At 38.3% G+C, this 23,000-nt stretch overlaps 1 protein-coding gene across 6 annotated transcripts in view; it reads right to left on the reverse strand.

The window, feature by feature from the left end:
* Positions 1-23,000, reverse strand: part of NCKAP5 (NCK associated protein 5) — a 916,311-nt gene that overhangs the window by 637,179 nt on the left and 256,132 nt on the right. For 5 of the 6 annotated variants that reach the window (XM_046659632.1, XM_046659633.1, XM_046659635.1 and 2 more), the window contains exon 3: positions 6,715-6,771. The exons of the other annotated variant lie outside the window; for it this stretch is intronic. In XM_046659632.1, coding sequence (XP_046515588.1) covers positions 6,715-6,771 — 57 coding nt within the window. The remainder of the gene's footprint in view (positions 1-6,714; positions 6,772-23,000) is intronic. 6 annotated transcript variants of the gene reach the window in all.

The following is a 23,000-nucleotide window of genomic DNA, read 5'->3' on the forward strand; positions in this document are numbered from 1 at the left end:
GCCAGTTAGTGTCTGACAAGGACAGGAGCAGGTGGGGAACCTTAGGGGATTGTTTTCTATACTCCAATTGGTTAGAAGGGAGAAATGTTTCCAGAAACAATAGAAGATCATTCATAGAGGAAAATAGGAGAAAACTTTTAGAAGGATGTGAATGGAAAATAAAACCAGCTTTAAAAGGCTGGCAAGTGGAAGATCAAATCAAATTAGAGCTGGGAAGGAACTGGAACCAATATATGGTTTGAGGGTCTTCTTATGAAAAAAAGACAGTACCCGCTCAGACGGAGAATTCGTAACCATCTCACACATGGTAGGTGTGAGATAACAATGGCTATCCTCAAACAGGAGGCAAGGACTCACTCTGGTGACTGGAGACTTCTTGCTGAGCTCTTCAGAGGCAGACAGGGCTCCTATCATATGGCTAAGCAGGAGTCTGGGTCTCTTCTTGGAGCATGTGTCTGAGATGAGAGGGAGGGCCTCACCCACCACACAACCAACGAATGCATCCTGCTTTTAACTTTTTTTGGGAGCCGTGATCAAAGAAGAGAAACTTGCAGTGAGCTCTCCTGTGGCATTGAAATTCTGCATAGAAAACTAAAGAATTTGAGAACCTAGGTAGTCATGTCCAGTTCAAGATTAGCCAGAAGGAGAGGGAGGATAGTTTGGGGAGTAAACAGCTGAATGTTTAGAAAAAGTCAAAAAGGTTTGGTTGTCTCAGTCAACAGTCCTTAAGCAGAACTGCAAATATAGATTCAGGGATTTCGTCAGTATCCAGGGTCATATTTTTATGGATCCACAAAATCTCAATAAATATCTTTAAATTGTTTATCTCATTTTAGTGGCATAAAAATGAATATTAATGGGCTGGCTCCATGGTGGAGTGGTTAATTTCACGTGCTCCACTTCAGCAGCCCGGGGTTTGCTGGTTCAGATCCTGGGCCTGGACCTATACACCTCTAATCAAGCCATGCTGTGGCAGGATCCCACGTAGAAGAACTGGAATGACTTACAACTAGGATATACAACTATGTACTAGGGCTTTGGGGAGAAAAAAAAAAAGGAGGAAGATTGGCAACAGATGTTAGCTCACAGACAATCTTCCTCATCAAAAAACAAAAAAAAGCATGGCTAAAAAAATGAATATTGTGAATGTATTCATAAATAACTTCTGACTAAATACTGCCATGTGGTCCAGTGTCTTTTGGCACTTTTGTTTATGATGTTCCTGTTAAAAGCTAATAAAAAGAGAACAGAGGTAGACTTAATGGATAAATGGCACATGCATGCAACAAATAAAGGCAAAGATAATATACTCACACATTAAACTAACAACCACTGTGTAGCTTGAAGGGTGAAAATTGGAAAGACCATTGGGCCATCATCCATTACAAAACTGTACATGGCAGCCAAACTCAACAGAACCTACTCTTTGAAATAAGTCAGATGGAAAAAGATGATTGCCGTATGACTTCACTCATATGTGGAAGATAAACAAACAAATAGAGAACAGATTGGTGGTTACCAGAGCAGAAGGGAGTGTGGGGAGGGCAAAAGGGGTAAAGAGGCACATGTATACCTTGACGGATGACAACTAGACTTTTGTTGGTGAACACAATGTGGTCTATACAGAAGTCAAAATATAATAATGTACACCTGAAACTTATATAATGTTATAAACCAAAGTGACTTGAATAAAATAAAAAGAACCTACTCTAGTGGAAAGACCACAGAAGACCACATACAAGTTCCAGGTCTAGCAAAGGTTTCAGCAAAACAGCACTATGTACCGTATTAAATTCAAGTCATATATTTGAATTTTATTGCTTTCACAGTTTTTAATTTGTAAATTTATTTTGGTTCTATAACTAAATGAGAATAATAAGCTTTAGTATGTGTAGAAGGAAGGACAAATAATCAAGGAAGAAAGAGAAACATAAATCTGTAAAAACAGTGTCGAAAAGTCCAGGGTAAGCCATGGCTTACAAAACCTCATGAAATCTACAAAGAGTGTTAGGTTAAGACTGTGTTTCGAGTCAGATGAGAACAAGGATGGGAGTGACTTATTGCTTGACACAGATGATGTAATGCTGCTAGAAGCAACGGAGAAAGCCAATCATTCAATTCCTATATTGCTTCCACCTTTCCTATCAAGGCAGATGAACTCCAGGTTGAAAAGAAGAGGAAAACATGAAGCCCAAAATTAGTGGAGAGATCCCAAGGGAGATTAGCAAACAGCTTTGCATAAATCCAAGTCTCAACAATAAATTACACTCTGGGTAATGAAAGGACCTCAGATGGGACCGTGGAAGCACTGTTGGCAATCTTTGGGGAATCGGGATGAGTCAGAGAGGGGCCCATATTAAAAGCAGGAAAATGTGGTTTGTTTTTTAAGAACATTTCAGAAAGTTTTTTCTTTCCAAAATCAAAGGAAAAAGCTGGATTTAGAAGCTACAAATCAGTTTGTAGGCTGACCACCCCCCGCCCCCAAGAAAGAACCATTTCTAGAATGCAATGTTTTAAAAGAGAGTATATGACAATTAGAAATCGATGGTCACTAGGAGTTACAGGGACGCCCTAAGAACAAGTCCCATTCACATCTTTTTGGAAAAAGGTGACAAGACTGAGAGGCAAAGTGAATCCGGATTTCTACTGAGTGTTTAATAAAATATTTCTTGATGACCAAGAAGCAAGATATAGAAATAGGGATTAGACGATCATTTTAGTTAAGTGAAATTGCAGAGGCAAACTATGGTGTTCTCTGCCTAACAATTGTGCCGACATGATGCAACAGGGGATCATGAAATGCCTGGACTTGGAGTCAGAAATCTACAGTTGAGAAACTGCTTTGCGACTGATTAGTCCGGAGTCCACAAATGCAGCCCACTACCTGTTTTCGTAAATCAAGTTTTACTGGAACAGTCATGCACATCTGTTTCCCCACTGTCTATGGCGGCTTTCGTGCCTCAGCGGCAGAGGTGAAGAGCTGCCACAGAGACCATCCGGCCCACAAAGCTAAAGAATTTACTGCTGGGCCCTTTACAGAAAAAGTTCGTCAACTCCCTGACTAGTCACATAAGCTAGAATATATTCTTTCTGATATTCATTTTCATCATCCACCTTAACAGAAATTGATAACTATAGCAAACGCATCAGAAGGTATCTAATGAAATAATGTATGGGAAAGCTCTTTATGGATTGTAATGTGCTATATGCATAGAAAGCATATCTTATTATAATCACTCTTCCTGTTCAAAGATTAATAGCAGTGCTTTTCACATTAAAGACATGCCAATATCTGGTACACAGGAGACTTTCAAAAATACTGAATGGACTTTTAGATGAATGGATGGATGGATGGATGGATGGATGGATGGATGATGGTGGCAACCACATCTTACTTAGTGGTAACTATGTCCAGGGACATAAAGAGTTTTAGACACAACAGCTCATTTTATCCTTGCAACAGACTTGGGACATTATTTACATTTTACTGCTGAGTAAAGGAAAAGAGATTTAAACAATAACAATATCAAGAGCAACAACCAATATTTATAAAGCTCTTACCATGTCCTAGCCACTGTGCTAAGTGCTTATTAAATGCTATTTCAGTTAATCCTCTCAAATGCTTCATGAAGTAAGTGTTAGTATCATCATCATTATTCCGTATTTATAGATAAGAACATAGAGTCCCAGAGAAGCTAAGTAACTTCCCACAGTCACACATCTGGTAAGCAGCAGAGCTGAAATTTAAAACCTTGTTTTCCTGACTCTGATCTGACCATCATATGCTGGCACAACTGATTTACATGAACAAGCCTAAGTTTATTAAGGATAAATGTAAAATCTGATTAGAATGACTTAAAATTAACTGAAATATCTGAAGGAACCTAATAGCAGTCCCTATGAAAAATATGTTTTTATTTATTTTTATTTATTTATTTATTTTCTTGAGGAAGATCAGCCCTGAGTTAACTGCTGCCAATCCTCCTCTTTTTGCTGAGGAAGACTGGTCCTAAGCTAACATCCGTGCCCATCTTCCTCTACTTTATAATGTGGGACGCCTGTCACAGCATGGCTTGACAAGTAGTGCCATGTCTGCGCCTGGGATCCAAACCGGCGAACCCCAGGCCACCGAAGCGGAATGTCCTAACTTAACCGCTGTGCCACCAGGCTGGCTCCCAAAATATGTTTTTTGAAAATGTTTTACACTGAGGCAATTTTAGACAAAGAAAAATTACAAAAGTAGTGTAGAATTCCCATTATATTCCTCACACAGCTTCCCCTAAAGTTAACGTGTTATATAAATATAGCACAATGGTGCGAACCAGGAAATTAACATTGGTACAATACCATTAACTAAACTAAAGATCTTACTGGAACTTCATCAGTTTTCCCACTAATATCCTTTTCCTGTGCCAAGATCCTGTCTCGGATCCCACTTTACATTTAGTTGTCATCTCTCCTCAGTCTCCCCCAGTCAGTAACAGCTCCTTGGCCTTTCCCTGGCCTTCATGCTCTTGACACTTTGGAAGAATAGTGATTAGCTATTTTGTCAAATATCTCTCAATTTAGGTTTGTCTGATGTTTTTTCCCTCATGATTGGACTAAGGCTATTTATTTTTGGCCAGAACATCCCAGAAATGATGCTGTGTCCTCTGTATCATACCAGGGGGTTCCCAACATTGGTATGTTTTATTATTTGTTTTAACGGAATACAGTCTCAGTAAGCTGACGTGTAGCCTAGTTATTAATACACACATGTGCATGCAAATACACACAAAATCTCACGAGAGTTCCAACTATATTAAGAAATTGTTGAGAACCACAAGCAAAAGTAGTATCAGTTCTACCTTTCTCTCCAATGGCTAGATTACTGGAATGAGCACCGGGGTGACAGAAGCTATGAGCACCCCAAGTTTACTTCCTGTTGCTCACTGTATTCCGACTAGTTGATGAAGCATGTTGACTGACAGAACTGGACACAATGTGTGTATCTGAACCCCAAAAGACAAGACTAGCTCGGATCATGCTCCAAATACTCACTCAGTGCCTACTATGTGTCAGGCTAGCCCCTGGTTGCCTGCCCCACCTGTGAGCCAGGCTTCTTGAATGATGGGCACTAGGAGAAAGATTTTTCCAGAATTCAACCATTATACTTGACAAAACAATAAAAAATATATGGCTTGATTCTATCATTTTGATTGAAAGACATAAGACCCTGAAAGCCAGGGGAGTTTATTTTCTCACATCTTGTTCACCACATAGCCAAATTCAAAACTGCAGCTGAAGGAAGAAAGAGCTTGCTGTGAAGATGTTGAAGACTGTCTCTCTCCTCACACAGGCATAATTACAGAGGCCTAAGGAGACTCCGTTGTTATTTATTGATCAGATTTCTGGTTTTCCTGGATTTCATCATTGTTTCCCTCATTTTTCTTGTTAGGTTTATACTGTCTGAAAACTATAGCTTCATTCAGTTTGAAACGTGTTCACTCTATGATTCAGTCATTGTGAGGGAAAAAGCCTTTAATAATTAAAGTCACAGAGGTGCCCCCCGCTGGCACTCTAGTACTCCTGTAAGATGTCCATCATCAAGATTTCTACAGAAAATGCCTCATTCAACAATATGCTCTTATTATTTCAGTTATAGACACTTTTCTGATAGCATACATTTAAAACACATAATAAAGGAATAGAAGGAAAAAAGAGTGGCTCATCTTAAAAATGAAAAACCTGCAGAAGTAGAAAAAAATAGTTTAGTGGACAAATTTTTTTTATAGTTCAGTTTTTGTAATTTTTGATAACCATTTTAAGTAACAATTTCCATTCTGAGAACCCTTCTTTATAATCTTGTATCAATAGTAAAAGAGCAAAGAAGATAAAGTCAGAAACTTGAGAATTAAAACAAAAATTGGTGATTAAAATCTTAAATATTTTAATTAAGTACTGGCGGCAAGAAACATCTGTTTTGATGAGCCCTCCTTTTCCAGTGCTTATTAAAATCATATGACACTTAAAAAAAATTACAGTATGCCAAAAATTTAACTAAAACAGTAAGGAAGCTTTATTAAACACTTATTGATTCAATGTCTCCTAAAAGTAAGACTTGAAGAGATTTTAAAGGGTCATATAGGGTGTAAATTGATATGATCTTTCTGGAGGACAATTTACTACTACATACAAAAGTTTTAAAGTGCATTTGCAACACTCCTACTCTCAGAATTTATCATAAGGAAATGGTAATACAAATATACAATAATATATGTGCATCACGGCTTTATTTATTATATAAAAAAGACATAAATGCCCCAAATAGGGATTGCTTAATAAATTTCAAGTCAAGTGATCCTCAACTCCCATACATTCAACCTTGAAATAACCTGGGCTTCCATGAAATCTCTTTACAATTCTTCTCATATGCTAAATGCCGGCTTTTGCTCATTTGACCAGACAGAAAAAATCTGAACAAAATAACAGCAGAAACATCAACAACAAAACTCTTCCCATCCATGGAAAGGTAGCACTCCCTGAATGATGTGGCCCGGTCACTGAGCTGCAGCGCTGCCTTCCTTGGTATCCGGGGGCCTAAGAAATGGTGGCTTTTTACTGCAGCTATTTCCCCAAACCAGAGCAGAGGGGACAGTGGGTGGGTGGAGAAGGGATGCAGCAGACCCGAGCACAGGCTTGCTCCCCATCAAGGCAGAGGGACTTGACTTTTACCTCAGCCACAGGTTGGTTTCCTAGGTAAGATTTTGTTTGCAGCTGTATTCTGAAGCCCTAAAAGAAAATACAAGTTTGAAAAACACTGCTGTAATGCCCAACACTCTTATTTTTTTTAAATGAGTATAAACCAGAAAAACAAGGTGCTGATTTTATTTATTTATTTATCTTTGAGCAGAAGATCAGCCCTGAGCTAACATCTAAAGCCAATCTTCCTCTTTTTGCCCGAGGAAGATGGTCGCTGAGCTAACATCTGTGCCATCTTCCTCTATTTTATGTGGGACACAGCTACAGCATGGCTTGACGAGCAGTGCTGGGTCCACACCCGGGATCCAAACCTGCGAGCCGTAGGCTGAGGAAGTTGAGTACAAAAAGTTAACGACTATGCCACCAGGCAGGCCCCAAATGTTCTGATTTTAGTCACAGGGACTGTAGCTCTTATAAGTTTACAACAGGGCTACAATCTCTTATCCAAAGCCCTTTGTACCATGCCTTTTGAAATTCAGAATATTTTGTATTTACTAGATAATTAATAGGGAACACATATTCTATGATGTACCTGAAGGACTTCGAGTGGCAATTCATAGTCAAATACATTCATATTTCTATAAATGCTTACACTAAATGAATTAAATAAAAGCCATAAGTTGCCTGATACCAATTTACATCAGATTTTTCTGCCAACTGAGTTAGGCCAAACCTTTAAAAAAAAGAAAAAAACCTTTTGACTTTTAGAGCTTTATGGACATTGGGATTATGGCTCAGAGACTGTGTGCTATGTGATGGAGACAAAGCTGGATTCATGAGGAGCTGGAAGTGGAGACCTCAGCGAAATCAAGTGCCCACTGAACTGAAGCCAGGCAAATGGAGATCCCATTAGGAAGGCAAAGAGGAAATGGAAAGATTCTGTACAACAGGTAGAAATAGCTCATCAAAGATGATAAATTGGGGATTATATATCCCTTTCAGCAATCAGTATGTATGTCTATTCCTACGTCATTCTCTAAAATACGTTTTTAAGAAGGGACTACGTATAACTTACTATCCATACAATGCCATAATAATTTGGGGAAGTGAAAATACGTCCACCTTATATTAAGTGGGAAAGGCTGCCAAGAAATAAGTATTTTTCCCATTATTAGATAGATAGATAGATGGATAGATAGGTAGATAGACAGATCTCTTACTCATGTGTGCACATGGATTAAAAAAACTCTATGTGAAATGATAAATTCCAAAATGTTAACAGTGTTTATCTCAGGGTAGTACAAATTCAGCTGATTTTTAATTTCTTCTTTGTTTCTGTATTATTTTGATATTTTTAATAATGAGAAAGTATTATTTTTGTGAACAGAAAAAGAAAAGCTCTTTACTTTTGGTGAAAAATGCAATTATTAGCATTTTATATATAATTTAGTCCCTCAGGACTCAAGTAATTCACCTAAGGTCACATTGTTAATTCGTAGCAAAATTATATTTGGACCCATGTCCTTTGACTCCTAGCTCTGTGTCCTCTCCATTTTTCCATGCTACATTTCAAAATGAAGCATGAGGTATGGTCCCTGTCTTGGCACAGCTAACGACTGAGTGGAGATAAGTAATATAGATAGGAAGCAATGATTAAACATTACAAGATGCTATCTACTTAAGTAACTGCTGCAAATCCTTTTGGAAGGTGGGGGGCACATATAAATCTCAAATGAAAGACAATGAAGTATAACATTACACCACACATATCACAAATCCCTATGAATCCAGAGCAGCAGAAGATAAGACTTTAGAAGTACCATAGAAGGCTTCATGGGTAAAGATGGAAATGTTTTCAAAAGGCTAAGATCATGGAAGATATTTCCACAAGGACATATCCAGACAGCATGACTGACAATTGACAGTAGAGATAAGACTTTATATGTGCTGGGGAATGGGGGAATGGGACGGGACAGGTGGAATGGGGCCAGATCATGAAAGGCTTCAAAAGCCAAGAAAAGGGTGGTTTAGATTTGATGTGGAAAGAAATAGGAGCCATAGGCAACTTTCATGAAGGAGACCAAGTGACAAAAGCCACTTAACTGGTATGAATGTGTAGGATGGGTAGACAAGGGGAGACTGGAGTCCAAGAGGCCAAGCACAGGGTTATGGAAGTGATGACGAGCCATGCAAAGTGACAAAGGATCTGAATTAGGAGTGGAAGTAAAAAGCTGAGTCACAAAGATCCAAGTTTGAATGAATGTCCCTGAAAACAGTGACCCTTTGACAGATACAGATGGTTTAATGAGGTTCACCATCTCAGAAGGGAGAGCAAAGAATCAAGAAAACATTGTGTTCCTGTTCATTAAAATTATACTATAACTATTTAGCTTTGTAGATTCAAGCACTGAGGCCAAGGGGCCAGGTTCAAACTTCCAATTTGCAATATAGTTTGATTCTGTTCTGAAGCTTAAATCATACTGTTCTCATTTCATGCAGCTCCCACAAATGCAGGGCTATGCTGAAAATAAGGAAGATGGACAAGTCAATACCAATTAAACGAAAACAACAATTAATAAAACAAGCAAAAATCCTCAAAATATGAACACTAGATCAATAGCACTTTCTTTGCATGTTCGAACAGGACCTCATGGGGCTTCAACAGTATTCAAACGTTTTCTTTTGATTTATTTGTAAAAGAGAAAAGAGAGATTATAACCGTAAAGGATGGACTAAAATTCAAGCAGTTGTGTCTGTTTCCTGTGTCTGCCTACGTCTTCTGCATTTTGTTTGAAGTGTTTTTTAAGAAATGATTCACCATCTTCATCCCATCTGCTCCATCAGGCATACCTTGTTTGGGTCAGAGTGGCAGGTTTAGCTGGGACCCCACTGCCTCTGAATCTTTAAATAGACAGTGCTTTGAATTTCATTGCAGAGATCAGGTGACATCCAAATCCACTTAACGGTTCACTGGTATGGTTTTTGATGTCATCGGAGACCTTGATGAAATTACAATCCTATTAGTCACGATGGGGGAAGACAGGAGACCTTAGGTGGCTAATGTTCCATTCATAACAAGAAAGAGACGTTTAGCATTTGTAAAGGGCATTGATTTCTGATAGTTCCCTGAAGAACAGGGCTCAAGTGAAGAAATATGACCAGAAAAGGCTCAGGAAAGAAATGATAGAAAAGGCAAGATTGCACTTATTCAAACAACTTAACACTGTGGACTTTTTACAACTTCGCTTGAATAAAAGAGAATAGAGTATTCTTGTAAATGTGGGCAGGAGGAAGGGCAGTGCGGGACAGGAAGGACATGCCTACGCAGAGATTCTGTTACTGAGAAATCTGGGAAATTTACACCAAGCCCTTGATTGATGGCAAGGAGGTGCCTCTAAATATAAAGGGTAAATGGAGGTTATATGGAAAGGGCTTTTAATCTGGGTGATAAATTGCCAGATTCAATTATGCTTAATGAGTCTCATCAATGCATAGCTAGACTCAAGAAAATAATAAGACCCCTTTCAGAACCTGGTATAAACAAATTAGAAGAATTAATAATAAAATTCCTATTAATGTGCATGCAATTTCAAGAAGCTAATTAAGTCAATTTTAAAAGTTTGACTAATATATTTTTAGTATTTTTAAAAAAATGCCTGATCATCAAAATGGGTTCATTTTCAGTTTGGGTTTTTTCACTCAAATATGTCCTATATAAGACGTAAAGGATTACATTTCTTTTGGTTAACTCTTCTCCAGGGAGAGCCCTGGTAAGAAGTTATGGGATATGACAAAGAGAGTGTCGCAGGCGCTAGAATGCTTAAGATGCTTATTGACCTGAAAGTAACAAATGAGATCCATTCAAGTGAATTTGCCAAGTCTCATAATACACCTCAGAACCAAATGGAGACTACAGGAAGACATGAATTTGCAGTCACCAGACTGGCAAAACATAAATCTTTTCTTCTCAGTATAGTCTCAGGTAGGAAATAAGAAGCAGGATCTGAAAACATCCATATGTGATTCAAAACAGAAGTGGTTGTCTCTATTAGTGAAGATCCTCGAACCTACACAAGAGAAAATCTGCTGGTTTTGCATCAACAAATATTTGTACAATGTACCATCAGTCGTGGATTAGAAATCAGACTCTCATTTCTTGTCATTAGGATTGTTTTAAGCCATCATTTTAAACAGAATCCCAATACTCAAGCGTATAATCAAAACATGTGGGAGATGAGAAAAAAAGTAGCCCCTGTTTTGTAGTTAAATCCCTAGGCGAGAAGCCACAATCAGACATCTGTGCTTAGTTAGATTTCCATGAAAACAAATGCCATGTGCTCCTTAATGCAATGGGAAATAGCATAACTCATGGTCTGCGAATGGCACCAAGGGGCATGGAGATTGCCTGCAATGATGTCCGCTTCAGAAGTTAGGAAGAAAGCTGTTTATAATATTACTAGATACTACGCGTAGTGTCTGGCATATAGTAAGCACTCAATAAATATTTCTTCAAATCTGAATGGAAGAGTGAGTTCCTTTATATACAATCTGCTATGTAAAGTTTGTACATCCTCTCTTTTACTATAAAAATAACATATGTTCTCATGCACATCTGCTTCAACTTCTGAATCAATAAAGACTGAGAGCCAATCTCTCCTCAAACATTTTTCTTTCCTGGGCTGCTAATGTGCTGCTCCCGCCTGGTTCTGCCTCCAAACCTCTGAGTATTTATTTATCGAGCTTCTCCTCGTGTCACTTGTTGCTGTCCTGATCCCATTCATTTTCTCACAAATTAATTGACAAATTCATGGCTTCAATTAATGCCTCTATGCAATCCTGCCCTCAAATATTTACAAACTACCATTATACTAGATTTTGTAATGGATGAAAAGTAGAATTAATCTAAGGTGTCTATCCTCAACATTATAATATAGTTTAGAAAGAAATGAATATATACATTCAAGGTTAAATAATGATTTTCAGGCCAAGTGAGTGAATAGACCCAGAATTAGAGAGGAAAGAGAGTCATGTTGTTGCTGGCAAAGGAGACGAAACTTGAGTTGGCCTTGAAGGATGAACAGGATTCACATATGGACATCTCAGAGAGGAGAAAGTATCAGGAAGGTCAACTATGATGAGCCAAGATTGTGGGGATGGAAAAGTACATGGCTGGTTTAGGGTCAGTGAGGAAACTACTGTGTCTGCCATGCAGGTTTCATTATAGGAATGATGAAGGATGTGATGGGCAGGCAGATGGACCCACTCTGGAGACACTCAAACGCTACATTGAAGAACCAGATTTTATCCCATAGACAAAAAGGAACTATGTGGAATTTTAAGCATGGAAGAGACAATAAAATTTATCTGCTCCTTATTTCCTACTGACTGTAGGGTACTTTATCAATATATCATCACTGCATGACTGTTCCAAAACTCATGTTTCTTTTCCCTATGTCCACTGGCTCAGCCGTTTCCGTCAGTGACAATGAGTATTCTTCTTGGATTCAAAGGCTGATGTCCTTGGACATATTTTTGATGTTTGTCTCCAGCTTCAAAATCAGTTAAAGATTCACTGACCAAAATCACCTTGCGGTGTTTTAAATAAGTTCAAATTCCTAGACCCTGTTCCAGACCAATTGAATCAGGACAGATTTTGAGACCTAGATTACTACCTGTTATACGATGAATAAAATTGTTGACCAATTGCTACTACTCTTCCTTCCAAACATCTTTCAACTTTCCCATTTCCCTTTAAGCCCATTTTATCACTGTAACTCAGAACTTCCACATCTTTGACCAGTTACTACCACAGGCAACCTTCTGGTTTAATACCAGCATTTCCTTTGTAGAATTCACTTGGGCTCTGGGAAAACAGCATAACTGTAGCTCAGTGGTGCCCAGAGGTTTCGGTCTAGTGATCCTGATGATGCAAACCTGGGAAGCTCAAATCAGGATCTGATAACTTAGCCACTCTGTGTGGATACAGGCCAGGCTATAAGTCCTTGTAGCAATCCCTGGCCCCTTAGACAAGCCACTGTCCAAGCAATTCCTCAGTGAAGATACCTCCTGATACAGCCCTCTTTGAGGTCGCTTTCACAGCCTAGTTTCAAGGCGAAGTGAGCAACAGCCATGTTATGATTTCAAAAGTCTCCTCCTCACCCACCCCAAATCACCACACCTCTGTGAACGTCTGAAATGTCTCTACCATGATTAGTTTCAGCTCAAATCTCCAAAATTAGATATTCCTTCGACTGACTTAAAATTTTCTCTCCTTAAATAAATTACATTTTCCAGAACTCTCTTAAGACTTAACTGTTATTTATAATATAGTATAAGTTAAAAAGAAAGTTCCTAGAATCAGGTTCTCTTGGGTTCCAGTCCTAATTCTTCTGCTTACTTTGTGTGATTTTGGTTATGGTATGTAAACTTTCCTAGTCTCAACTTCCTCGTCTACAAATTTGGAATAATAAAAATACAGCTTAGAACGTAGGGTTGTTGAGATGATTTACTGTATATATTTGTCAAAAGGCCTGGCACATGGTAAATACTCACTAATGTTAGACATTATTAGTATTCTGTTATGTTGTTATGCTTAAATCTTAGTGTAAAGGCATTTATCTAGTCCTTACTCAAGAACGTTGAAAAAAAAATGACAGAAAGGAAGTACAGAGGTAGGACAGTAGAAGTAGGATAAAGAGACACTGTCAAGGCTCAAATGATGTACAGAAAAGATGGGTGGTGTATGGACGAGGGGAGTAGATGCCAGACCTTGCCTATGTCATGATTTGGGGCAGGACTGGCCCTGCCTAGGGCATGACTTGTATGAGCCAGATTTGCTTTCTATGAAACATGAGATTTTGTTTGAGAAAGATGAGTATAGACAGGCTGGGAGGACACATATGACAAAGTGAGGACCCCTTTAGATTCTCTCAGGACTCCTGGACTTCACAGGAAATCCTCTTATTTCCTTGGGTGAAAAACATTTTTTTAATTTTCAAAAAGAATTACTTTAGGAGTCACAAAATATAGTAGTATATTTAGCAATGTCATTAACATGCTTTTATTGTTAAAGGACTAAATCATATGGAGAACTCAAGATAGATGACTATATTCATACGCATATCATAGACAAATTCCCTTGAAAGCACTAGCATAAGGGAAGGGGCACATAATATTTAGGTTCAAAGGCTATATAGGAAACCATTGTATTTGCTTTGTAGAAAAATAAACAAACAACTAAAAGTTGCACACTATTTATCAAACAGTTTCCCCCTTTGTGAACTTTACAAATATTAAGATTCTAGAAAATAAAAGAGGTAAACTGTGAAATGTAAATAGTAAAAAGTAATTAAGCAAACTTTTGTTTCCAGACAACAAAACTTCTATTTCCACTGTATGTCTCTCTTCCTTCTCCTCATACTACCACCAACTTGCACACAATTTATCCCTCCACATGCTTTATGTACAGATCTCAGTGATTAGCAAATCTGATGCCATCATTAGAAGCAAAATGAAAGAGATTTGTGTATAGAAGAAAGCACTCAGATCCTGGACCCGCCAAATTATTTGTTTAAACAAATAACTACAATTCACTTGGTCTTAGTTTCCTACATGAAAGTGAGAATTCAGTTGGGGCCCCTGATGGCAGGGTCAGTGTCCACTATTTCTTTGGGTTCATTGTCCCTGCAAAGAATTCTGGATGCCACACAGGGTGAATAATCATATGGAGCTGAATGGCTGGCCTCTCCCATCTCACAAGGTCTGGATTCTGTAAGAGGGCCACAAAGCTCTCCGACAATCATCCTCCAACCCATCTCATCAGTCACAAATCCCAGGGAAGGTGATTTAGAGGATTTTTTAGCAGCATGTGTAGGACCAGCTTCTTAACACTGCTGGCTGAACTTTGTCCTGCTTTCTTTTGGAAACCTCAGTCTTCCCACGCCCATACCTCTCCTATATCAAAGAAACAGCAGCACATGTAGGATCCTGACCACAGATCTGGAAGAAAGGAAATTCACCTTTGAGGTAAGTTTTGCTCCTTCTCTGTCTGCATCATACGAGGGCTCAAGGAAGGAGGCCTCAAAGAAGGAAGAAATTTCCTTCTCAACAGCATACTTCTCTTCTAGATTTGCATCTTCACGGAGAGTTGGTCCTACAATTCTTTTACCAACCCATCTTTCTTAGGCCCCTTCGAACTGAGTAAGTTCTCCTCGTTAGCTTCCCCACACTTTCAAACCTTTCTTAACTGAACTCACTCTATTTCCCTTCCAATGGCTATGAATTTCTTTCTTCTTCCCTTCTTTTACATCCCCTCTCCTACCAGCACCACCACCCATCACCATCCCATCTCCAGCCAACGTCAGGTCACACAGATGGCAAACCAATCACAAAATAAGCATAAAACCTACTTTTCTCTGTGCTGTTGCTCTTCAGGGAAAGGAGAATCATCTCCAAAGCACATTATAAGAGCCACACAACTGGAGATGTAATCAGCCTCAGGAAAATACTCATTAGACTTTCTGCCTGAGGCCAAATTAACTGTCTTTCCTCTGTTCAGAAATACTCAGAGGGCTCCTGAAATTCCATTAAGGGTATACCCCAAAGCCAACAGGCACTCTAACAACTGGATTTCAAACTCTTCTAAGTGGGACAACCCCAAATTCATAAATTCAGTCACTCTCTATCCCTATGCCCTTCTTACAGTTGGGGAACAGAGGGGCATACTGCCACAGCCCCACAGGGGATAGAAAGAAGTAGTGCTTACCTGGCAATGGGACAAATCCCTAAGAGGAACCCTTTTCAGGTGGAAAATTCTCATTCCAACTTCCACTATCATTTCAAATGGTAGACACTCATTCAAAAACATATTGCTCCCATAATCTTAGGCTGTCTTTGGCATTTCAGAGCTTACCTATCATAATGTCTCATCTTCCAAAATGGTATTATATTGGTATTCTTATAGGGTATCAGCAATGATAAAAGGAGACAAAAGTAGGCAGGAGTGGCCAGAACTGTGAAATGAGCCAGATGAAATGAATCTAGCATATATTTACATATCTGAAAAATAAATGGATAATAACCCAAAAACCAACATTTTTAAGAGTAGGCATGTAAATGAATACAGGAAATTTAAAAAGGGAAATGGATCTAATGTCCAAAAGACCAGCAGAAGCAGGGAATAGAGTGCTTCAGAATACGGTCATTAAGACCAGTCAGGGAGGTTGGCTCTCCAGGACCAGAGGCCTGGCTAGGCATTCAGGGAAGTGTAGTGATCCTCACCAAGAAGGGCCAGGCAATGTACTCAGGCACAGGTACAATAGGAATGAGTAGAAGGGTCAGAGCTTTGATGTCAGCACAAGGCGGGCCCATATTATCAATAAATACCCAAACAACATCTGATGAATGAATGAATGAACTAATTTACAATGAAGTAGATATCAGAAATGATGAATTATCTTCAATACATGACACTGATATCTCAAATTCAGTATACCCAAACCTAACAAAAATAAATGATTTATAAAGGCAATGATACTGGAAATCGGGAACAAATTCCAATATATGGTGACTGACATCTGAAACTCAGTATCTTCACATCCAACTAAAACCATGTGAGATGTGGTATCACTACTCACCCACTCACACAAACCGGGAATCTGGGCAACGTCCTCAACTCCTCCTTCTCCACCATTTGCCACAGTACTATGACACCAAGTTCTCCTGCATCTACATTCTAAATACACTTTAAATATATCCCCTTCTTTCCATCCTCATGGCCACTGCCATTAAATTTCTATCTTTATCAAGCCTCACCGAGACCCTTGCAAAGACTAACTGCGGTAGAAATAGCTAGAGAACTAGAATTAGAAGTGGAGCCTGAAGGTCTGACTGAATTGCTGCCATGTCATGATAAAACTTTAACAGATGAGGATTTGCTTCTTATGGATGAGCAAAGAAAGCAGTTTCTTGAAATGAAATCTACTCCTGGTGAAGATGCTTTGAAGATTGTTGAAATGACAACAAAAGATTTAGAATACTACAACAAAATGAGGAATAAAAATCACATGATCATCTCCATAGATGCAGAGAAAGCATTTGACAAGATCCAACATCCATTTATGATAAAAACTCTCAATAAAATGTGTATAGAAGGAAAGTACCTCAACATAATACAGGCCATATACATCAAACCCACAGCCAACATACTTAATGGTGAAAAACTGAAAGCCATCCCTCTGAGAACAGGAACAAGACAAGGGTGCCAACTCTCACCACTCCTATTCAACATAGTACTGGAGATGTTGGCCAGAGGAATTAGGCAAGAAAAAGAAATAAAGGGAATCCAGATTGAAAAGGAAGAAGTGAAACTTTCACTATTTGCAGATGACATGATTCTATATAAAGAAAACCCTAAAGAATCCACCAGAAAACTATTGGAAATAATCAACAACTACAGCAAAGTTTCAGGGTACAAAATCAATTTAAAAAAATCAGTTGCATTCCTATTCACTAACAATGAACTAGCAGAAAGAGAAATCAAGAATACAATCCCATTTACAATTGCAACAAAAATAATAAAATACCTAGGAGTAAACTTAACCAAAGAGGTGAAAGATCTGTACACTGAAAACTATAAGACATTTATTGAAAGAAATTGAAGAAGACATAAAGAAATGGAAAGATATTTCACATTCATGGGTTGGAAGAATAAATGTAGTTAAAATGTCCATACTACCTAAAGCAATCTACAGATTCGATGTAATCCCTATCAGAATCCCAATGACATTCTTCAAAGAAACAGAACAAAGAATCCAAAAGTTTATATGGAACAACAAAAGACCCTGAATAGCCAAAGCAATCCTGAGAAAAAAAGAACAAACCTGGAGGCATCACAATCCCTGACTTCAAAACATACTACAAAGCTGTAGTAATCAAAACAGCATGGTACTGGCACGAAAACAGACCAACAGATCAATGGATCAGAACTGAAAGCTCAGAAATAAAACCACACATCTATGGACACTTAATCTTTGACAAAGGAGCCGAGAACATATAATGGAGAAAGGAAACTCTCTTCAATAAACAGTGTTGGGAAAACTGGACAGCCACATGCGTAAGAACGGAAGTAGACCATTATCTTGCACCATACACAAAAATTAACTCTAAATGGAGCAAAGATTTGAATGTAAGACTTGAAACCATAAAACTCCTAGAAGAAAATATAGGCAGTACACTTTTTGACATTGGTCTTAGCAACATCTTTTCGAATACCATGTCTACTTGGGCAAGGGAAACAAAAGAAAAAATTAAATGGGATTGCATCAGACTAAAAAGCTTCTGCAAAGCAAAGGAAACCATGAACAAAACAGAAAGATAACGCACCAACTGCAAGAAAATATTTGCAAATCATTTATCAGACAAGGGGTTCATCTCCAAAATATATAAAGAACTAATACAACTCAACAAAAAACACCCCACAAACGACCCAATCAAAAAATGAGCAGAGGACATGAATAGACATTTTTCCAAGGAAGATATGCAGATGGCCAACAGAAACATGAAAAGATGCTCAACATCACTAATTATTAAGGAAATGGAAATCAAAACTACGATGAGATATCACTTTCCACTGGTCAGCATGGCTATAATTACCAAGACAAAAAATATCAAATGCTGGAGAGAATGTGGAGAAAAAGGAACCATCATACACTGCTGGTGGGAATGCAAATTGGTGCAGCCACATGGAAAACAGTATGGAGATGTCTCAAAAAATTAAAAATAGAAATACCATACAATCCAGCTATCCCATTACTGGGTATTTATTGAAAGAACTTGAAATCAATGATCCAAAGAGATTTATGCACCCCTATGTTCATCACACATTATTCACAATAGTCAAGATGTGGAAGTAACCCAAGTGCCCTTCTACAGATGAATGGAGAAAGAAGATGTGGTGTATATATACCCAATGGCATACGACTCAGCCATAATAAAAGACAAAATTGCCCCATTTGCAACAACATGGATGGACCTTGAGGGTAGGATGTTAAGTGAAATAAACCAGACAGAGAAAGACAAATACTGCATGATTTCACTCATATGTGGAAGATAACAAATACATGGATAAAGAGAACAGATTAGTGGTTACTAGAGGGGAAGGGGGTTGAGGGGGTGGGCAAAAGAGACTAAGGGGTACATATGTACCCCGATGGATAAAAATTAGGCTACTGGGGGTGAGCATGATGATGTGCATTCAGGAATTGATAAACAATAATGTACACCCTAAATGACACAATGTTATAAACCATTATAATCCTAGTAAAATTACTTGGGAAAAAAAGATTTAGCAAATTACGTAAACTTAGTTGATAAACTAGTAGCCAGATTGGAGAGGATTGACTCTAATTTTGAAAAAATCTCTGTGGGTAAAATGCTATCAAATCATATTGCATGCTACACATAAATTGTTTGTGAAAGGAAGAGTCAATCAATGCGGCAAACTTCATTGTGGTCTTCAAGTAAGTAAGAAACTGCCACAGCCACCCCAACCTTCAGCACCCCAGTCAGTCAGCAGACATCAAAATCGAGGCAAGAGCCACCACCAGCAAAACAATTATGACTCGCTGAAGGCTCAGATGAAGGTTAGCATTTTTTTAGCAATAAAACATTTTTTAACTAAAGTATATACATTGCTTTTTCAGACACAACACTATCGCACACTTAATAGACTACAGTGTAGTGTACCCATCACTTTTATATGCACTGGGAAACCAAGAAATTTGTGTGACTTGCCATATTGCGATATTTGCTTTATTGCAGTGGTCTGGAACAGACCATACATGTTACATGCGATAACTCCAAGGTATGCCTGTAAAAAAAATCCTACAGGTGAGTGCCTTTTCCTTTTTTTTTGAGTCATCAGAATTTGTTCCTATACACTGGGTTCTCTCATTCATCTACAACATCCCATGGGAACCCATATATCTCTGTTATCCCTTATTTTAGCCTAACACTGCCAAAATAGTACAAAATCAAAATAGGAAATTTACCACAAAACCCAACATTACTATTAATTTTAAAGCCAAACATTAATTATTTGGGATTAGCCAAAGTTTCAAATTATTAAGTATATCAGTGGATTCTGAAAAGCAAATGAGCAGAAATCAGTACAGTAAAAATGTTACAAACCTTTATTAAATTTTTGGTGAATGCTGCAGCACAGAATCTTGCCACCAACTAGACTACTTAAAATTCACTGAGCAAGCAAGAAGGAATAAATTATTCCCATGACTATCCCTCACCTGGACCAAAAGTGGGGAGGAAAATCAAGGAGAACACACTCAATAAAAGTATTCCATGAAAAGAACCCAGAGGTAGAGAAGAGGGAAGTTAGAAAATGAGTTTAAGCAGTACCTTCAATTTCTGCCCAGCTGGGCATCCAGTTCCTCCTTATTTTTCTGGGAAGAATTCACAGGCCACCTACCTGTGAGGTTTAGAGTAAAGGCAGTAGTCTTAGTGTTCTAAAGAGAGCATGACATATGAGGACAGCTGATCTATAGGAAGACAGAAGGCATGAAGCGTACTGAGAAGAGGGAGATGAGAGCTGGACTGGGCTAGTGACAGAGCCAGGCAAAGTGTAGCCCCCAATCTGGCCTTGGCATCCTGAGTCAAGTGAAAGCTCTGACTCAGGCAAGGGAGCAAGACAATTGGCCAGTGCCAGGCCTGCTTTCACAACCCGCTCCGATCATCCGCAATCACAGGGGATCAGGCTTGGACAAAAGCAGGGTTTCCCCAAGTGTGTTATACGTACCACTAGGGTTTTGTGGGATGATTGTAGGCAGTTCACAAAAAACATACTTACACCTTCACAGCTATGTATTTATTTCAACATATATTAGGAAAAAATAAAAATAAATAAAACTAACCTTTTATAATAGTTTTATAAGGAAACTAACGCCATAATTCATTATTATTCTTGCTTATGGTTATGGTAAATTTAAAAAAGAGTTGATATAAAGAAAAAATTATAGGTAAAGTGAATGGTAGCACAGATCTTCCTAATATATGGAAAGTCGTGAGGATTATACCCAAAAACTAAAGTTCAGAAAAATCCAAACTTAACCAAAGAGAAAGATATGGCCTGTCAGTGGAATGAAAAACCTAATACTAGCATTAAAATGATACTCTAAGAGACATTTTTGTTTGCTTTTTAGGTAAATTACAGACACAAAACAATCTGACTTCTTATGTCAACTCTCAAATTTTCACTGAATAACCAGTTTGGAGAATCTGAATCCAACTTTTTAGCTCCATCTGCCAGTTTTTGCACCTAATTGCCTGAAGTCAGATTGGAAGGGATGACTTCCATCCAAAGCGTGCAAATCCAGGCAGGGAGTGTGGGACTGAAGAGCGCCAGGTGTAATTAACCTGCCCGCCCTTCCTTGTTAGGCCGGGTTGTCCCAGCACAGGGAGCAGCCCACAGCTGCTCAAAGGGTATCAGAGGCAGAGCAGCAGCAGGGTGTGCCATGTAACAAACTAATTGAAAAGAACGAAACCTCCCTCCGTTCCATCTCTCTCTCATTCAGAACATCTTAATTGCAGAAAGGCCAAGCTCATTAAGTGCTACTCAACTATTTTCAGAAGATTATCAAGTATTAAATTTAAAACCTATACAGTCTTCATGCTTCCTGATAAAAGTTTGCAGGAGTATTTTTCCAAAAGCCTAACCTGGAATGATTGTGGTGTGGTGATTTGTTAAGGAGCTTATCCTACCCATGCGGATGTGAGCAATTTGTTTCTAATTATTTCAATAAACGAGCTTTAAAAGAAATCCTAAAAATAAAGTAGCATGCCACAGGAAAATAAATCCTGGTGCTCTCAATATCCAGATACTGTAACCAGGCTATTAAGAGCCGCCTCGTCAATAATGGCAGTCTTTGTATAACGATAGAACTCTATCTACATAATACGCCAATGGTGCCTAATGCAAATAGGGTTTACATATAACATCAGTTGAATTGCAGCATGAATTCATATTCCACCTTTGCATTGGTCAAAAAACATTATTTCACACTCCAGTGCTCTAACAAATAAATTAATAAAGCTCACTGCTTTTCCTGTAAATCCCAATGTGCATCTCTCTCTCGGTTCGAAATAACAACTTCTTAGTCTTGCCCTTGCATGTCCTTTGAAGCATTTATGGAGAAAGAATTGTTTTCTGGACTGCCCCACCCAGCATCTGACCTCCAGATGTATTTCACCAAACTGGATTCTGGCCAAAGGTGGGGAAGAAATCTCAGGGCTAGTGATGGTCTCATCCTCTCATGTCAAAAGAAGGGAGGAAAGTTACCAAGGGTTTCTTGTTCTCGTTAAAAACTCGCAAAATACCAAGTCTTATCTTTTTGAAATAAAATTGCAGTAAAACACCCAGGCTCTTTATTTCACTCAGATTGCCAGCTCAATGTGGGCAGGAACCATTTCCTTCTCATTGATTCACTTTTGTATCCTGCCTGGCACACGCAGATGGTCAATACCTGGCAGACTGTAGGTGGTCAATAAATAGTTATGAACTAGATGAGTAAGCATAATTAATATTACATTCCAGACCTGAGAAAATAAGACACTGTGATGTCAGGACACTTCACGGTGCAGAGAAATGCATCAATCATATTTACCAGAAATCTCATACCCATCTCTGTGTAAGACATTCTGTGAAATGGACAAAAACAAAAATTGGGATTTATGGTCAGATGAAAGGAACCAGCCCAACACAACTAAAACACTAGCAAGGAAATAAACAAATGTACTTATTTGGAAAGATGTTCAAAATAATATATGGTAAGGATCAAAAAGCAAAGGGCAGAAATATGAGAGAAAAGGGGAGAGAGAAAATCTTTACTCTTGGCCCCTCTGAATCTCTTCCTGTGGAACTTACAATCTAATTTTCCCTTTTAGAAAGGAAAAAATATGTTTATTTGTTTTTTCCCTCTAAAATATTTATTTGTATATTTATGTGAATACACAGACAGACAGGATTTACACAAGCACAGGAAAAAAGCTAAAAGTTCACAGCAAACTGTCCAAACTGTTTAATGATGTTATTGAGTCTGAGGAGCAGGTTTGGGAGAGGATATTTTTCCAGTTTCTATTTTATGCATTTCTGCATCGTCTGAATTTCTAACACTGAGCTAGTATTATTTTTATAGTTAAACAAAACAATTGAAGTTTTAAAAAGAAAGTTACAATTAAGTAACTACATTTTGTGGTATATATTGTGCGTTCTAGGAGCTCAATAAAACTGTCTGGAACGTAATTAACCA

The sequence above is a fragment of the Equus quagga genome, chromosome 4, assembly GCF_021613505.1.
Source record: "Equus quagga isolate Etosha38 chromosome 4, UCLA_HA_Equagga_1.0, whole genome shotgun sequence".
Classification (NCBI taxonomy): domain Eukaryota; kingdom Metazoa; phylum Chordata; class Mammalia; order Perissodactyla; family Equidae; genus Equus; species Equus quagga.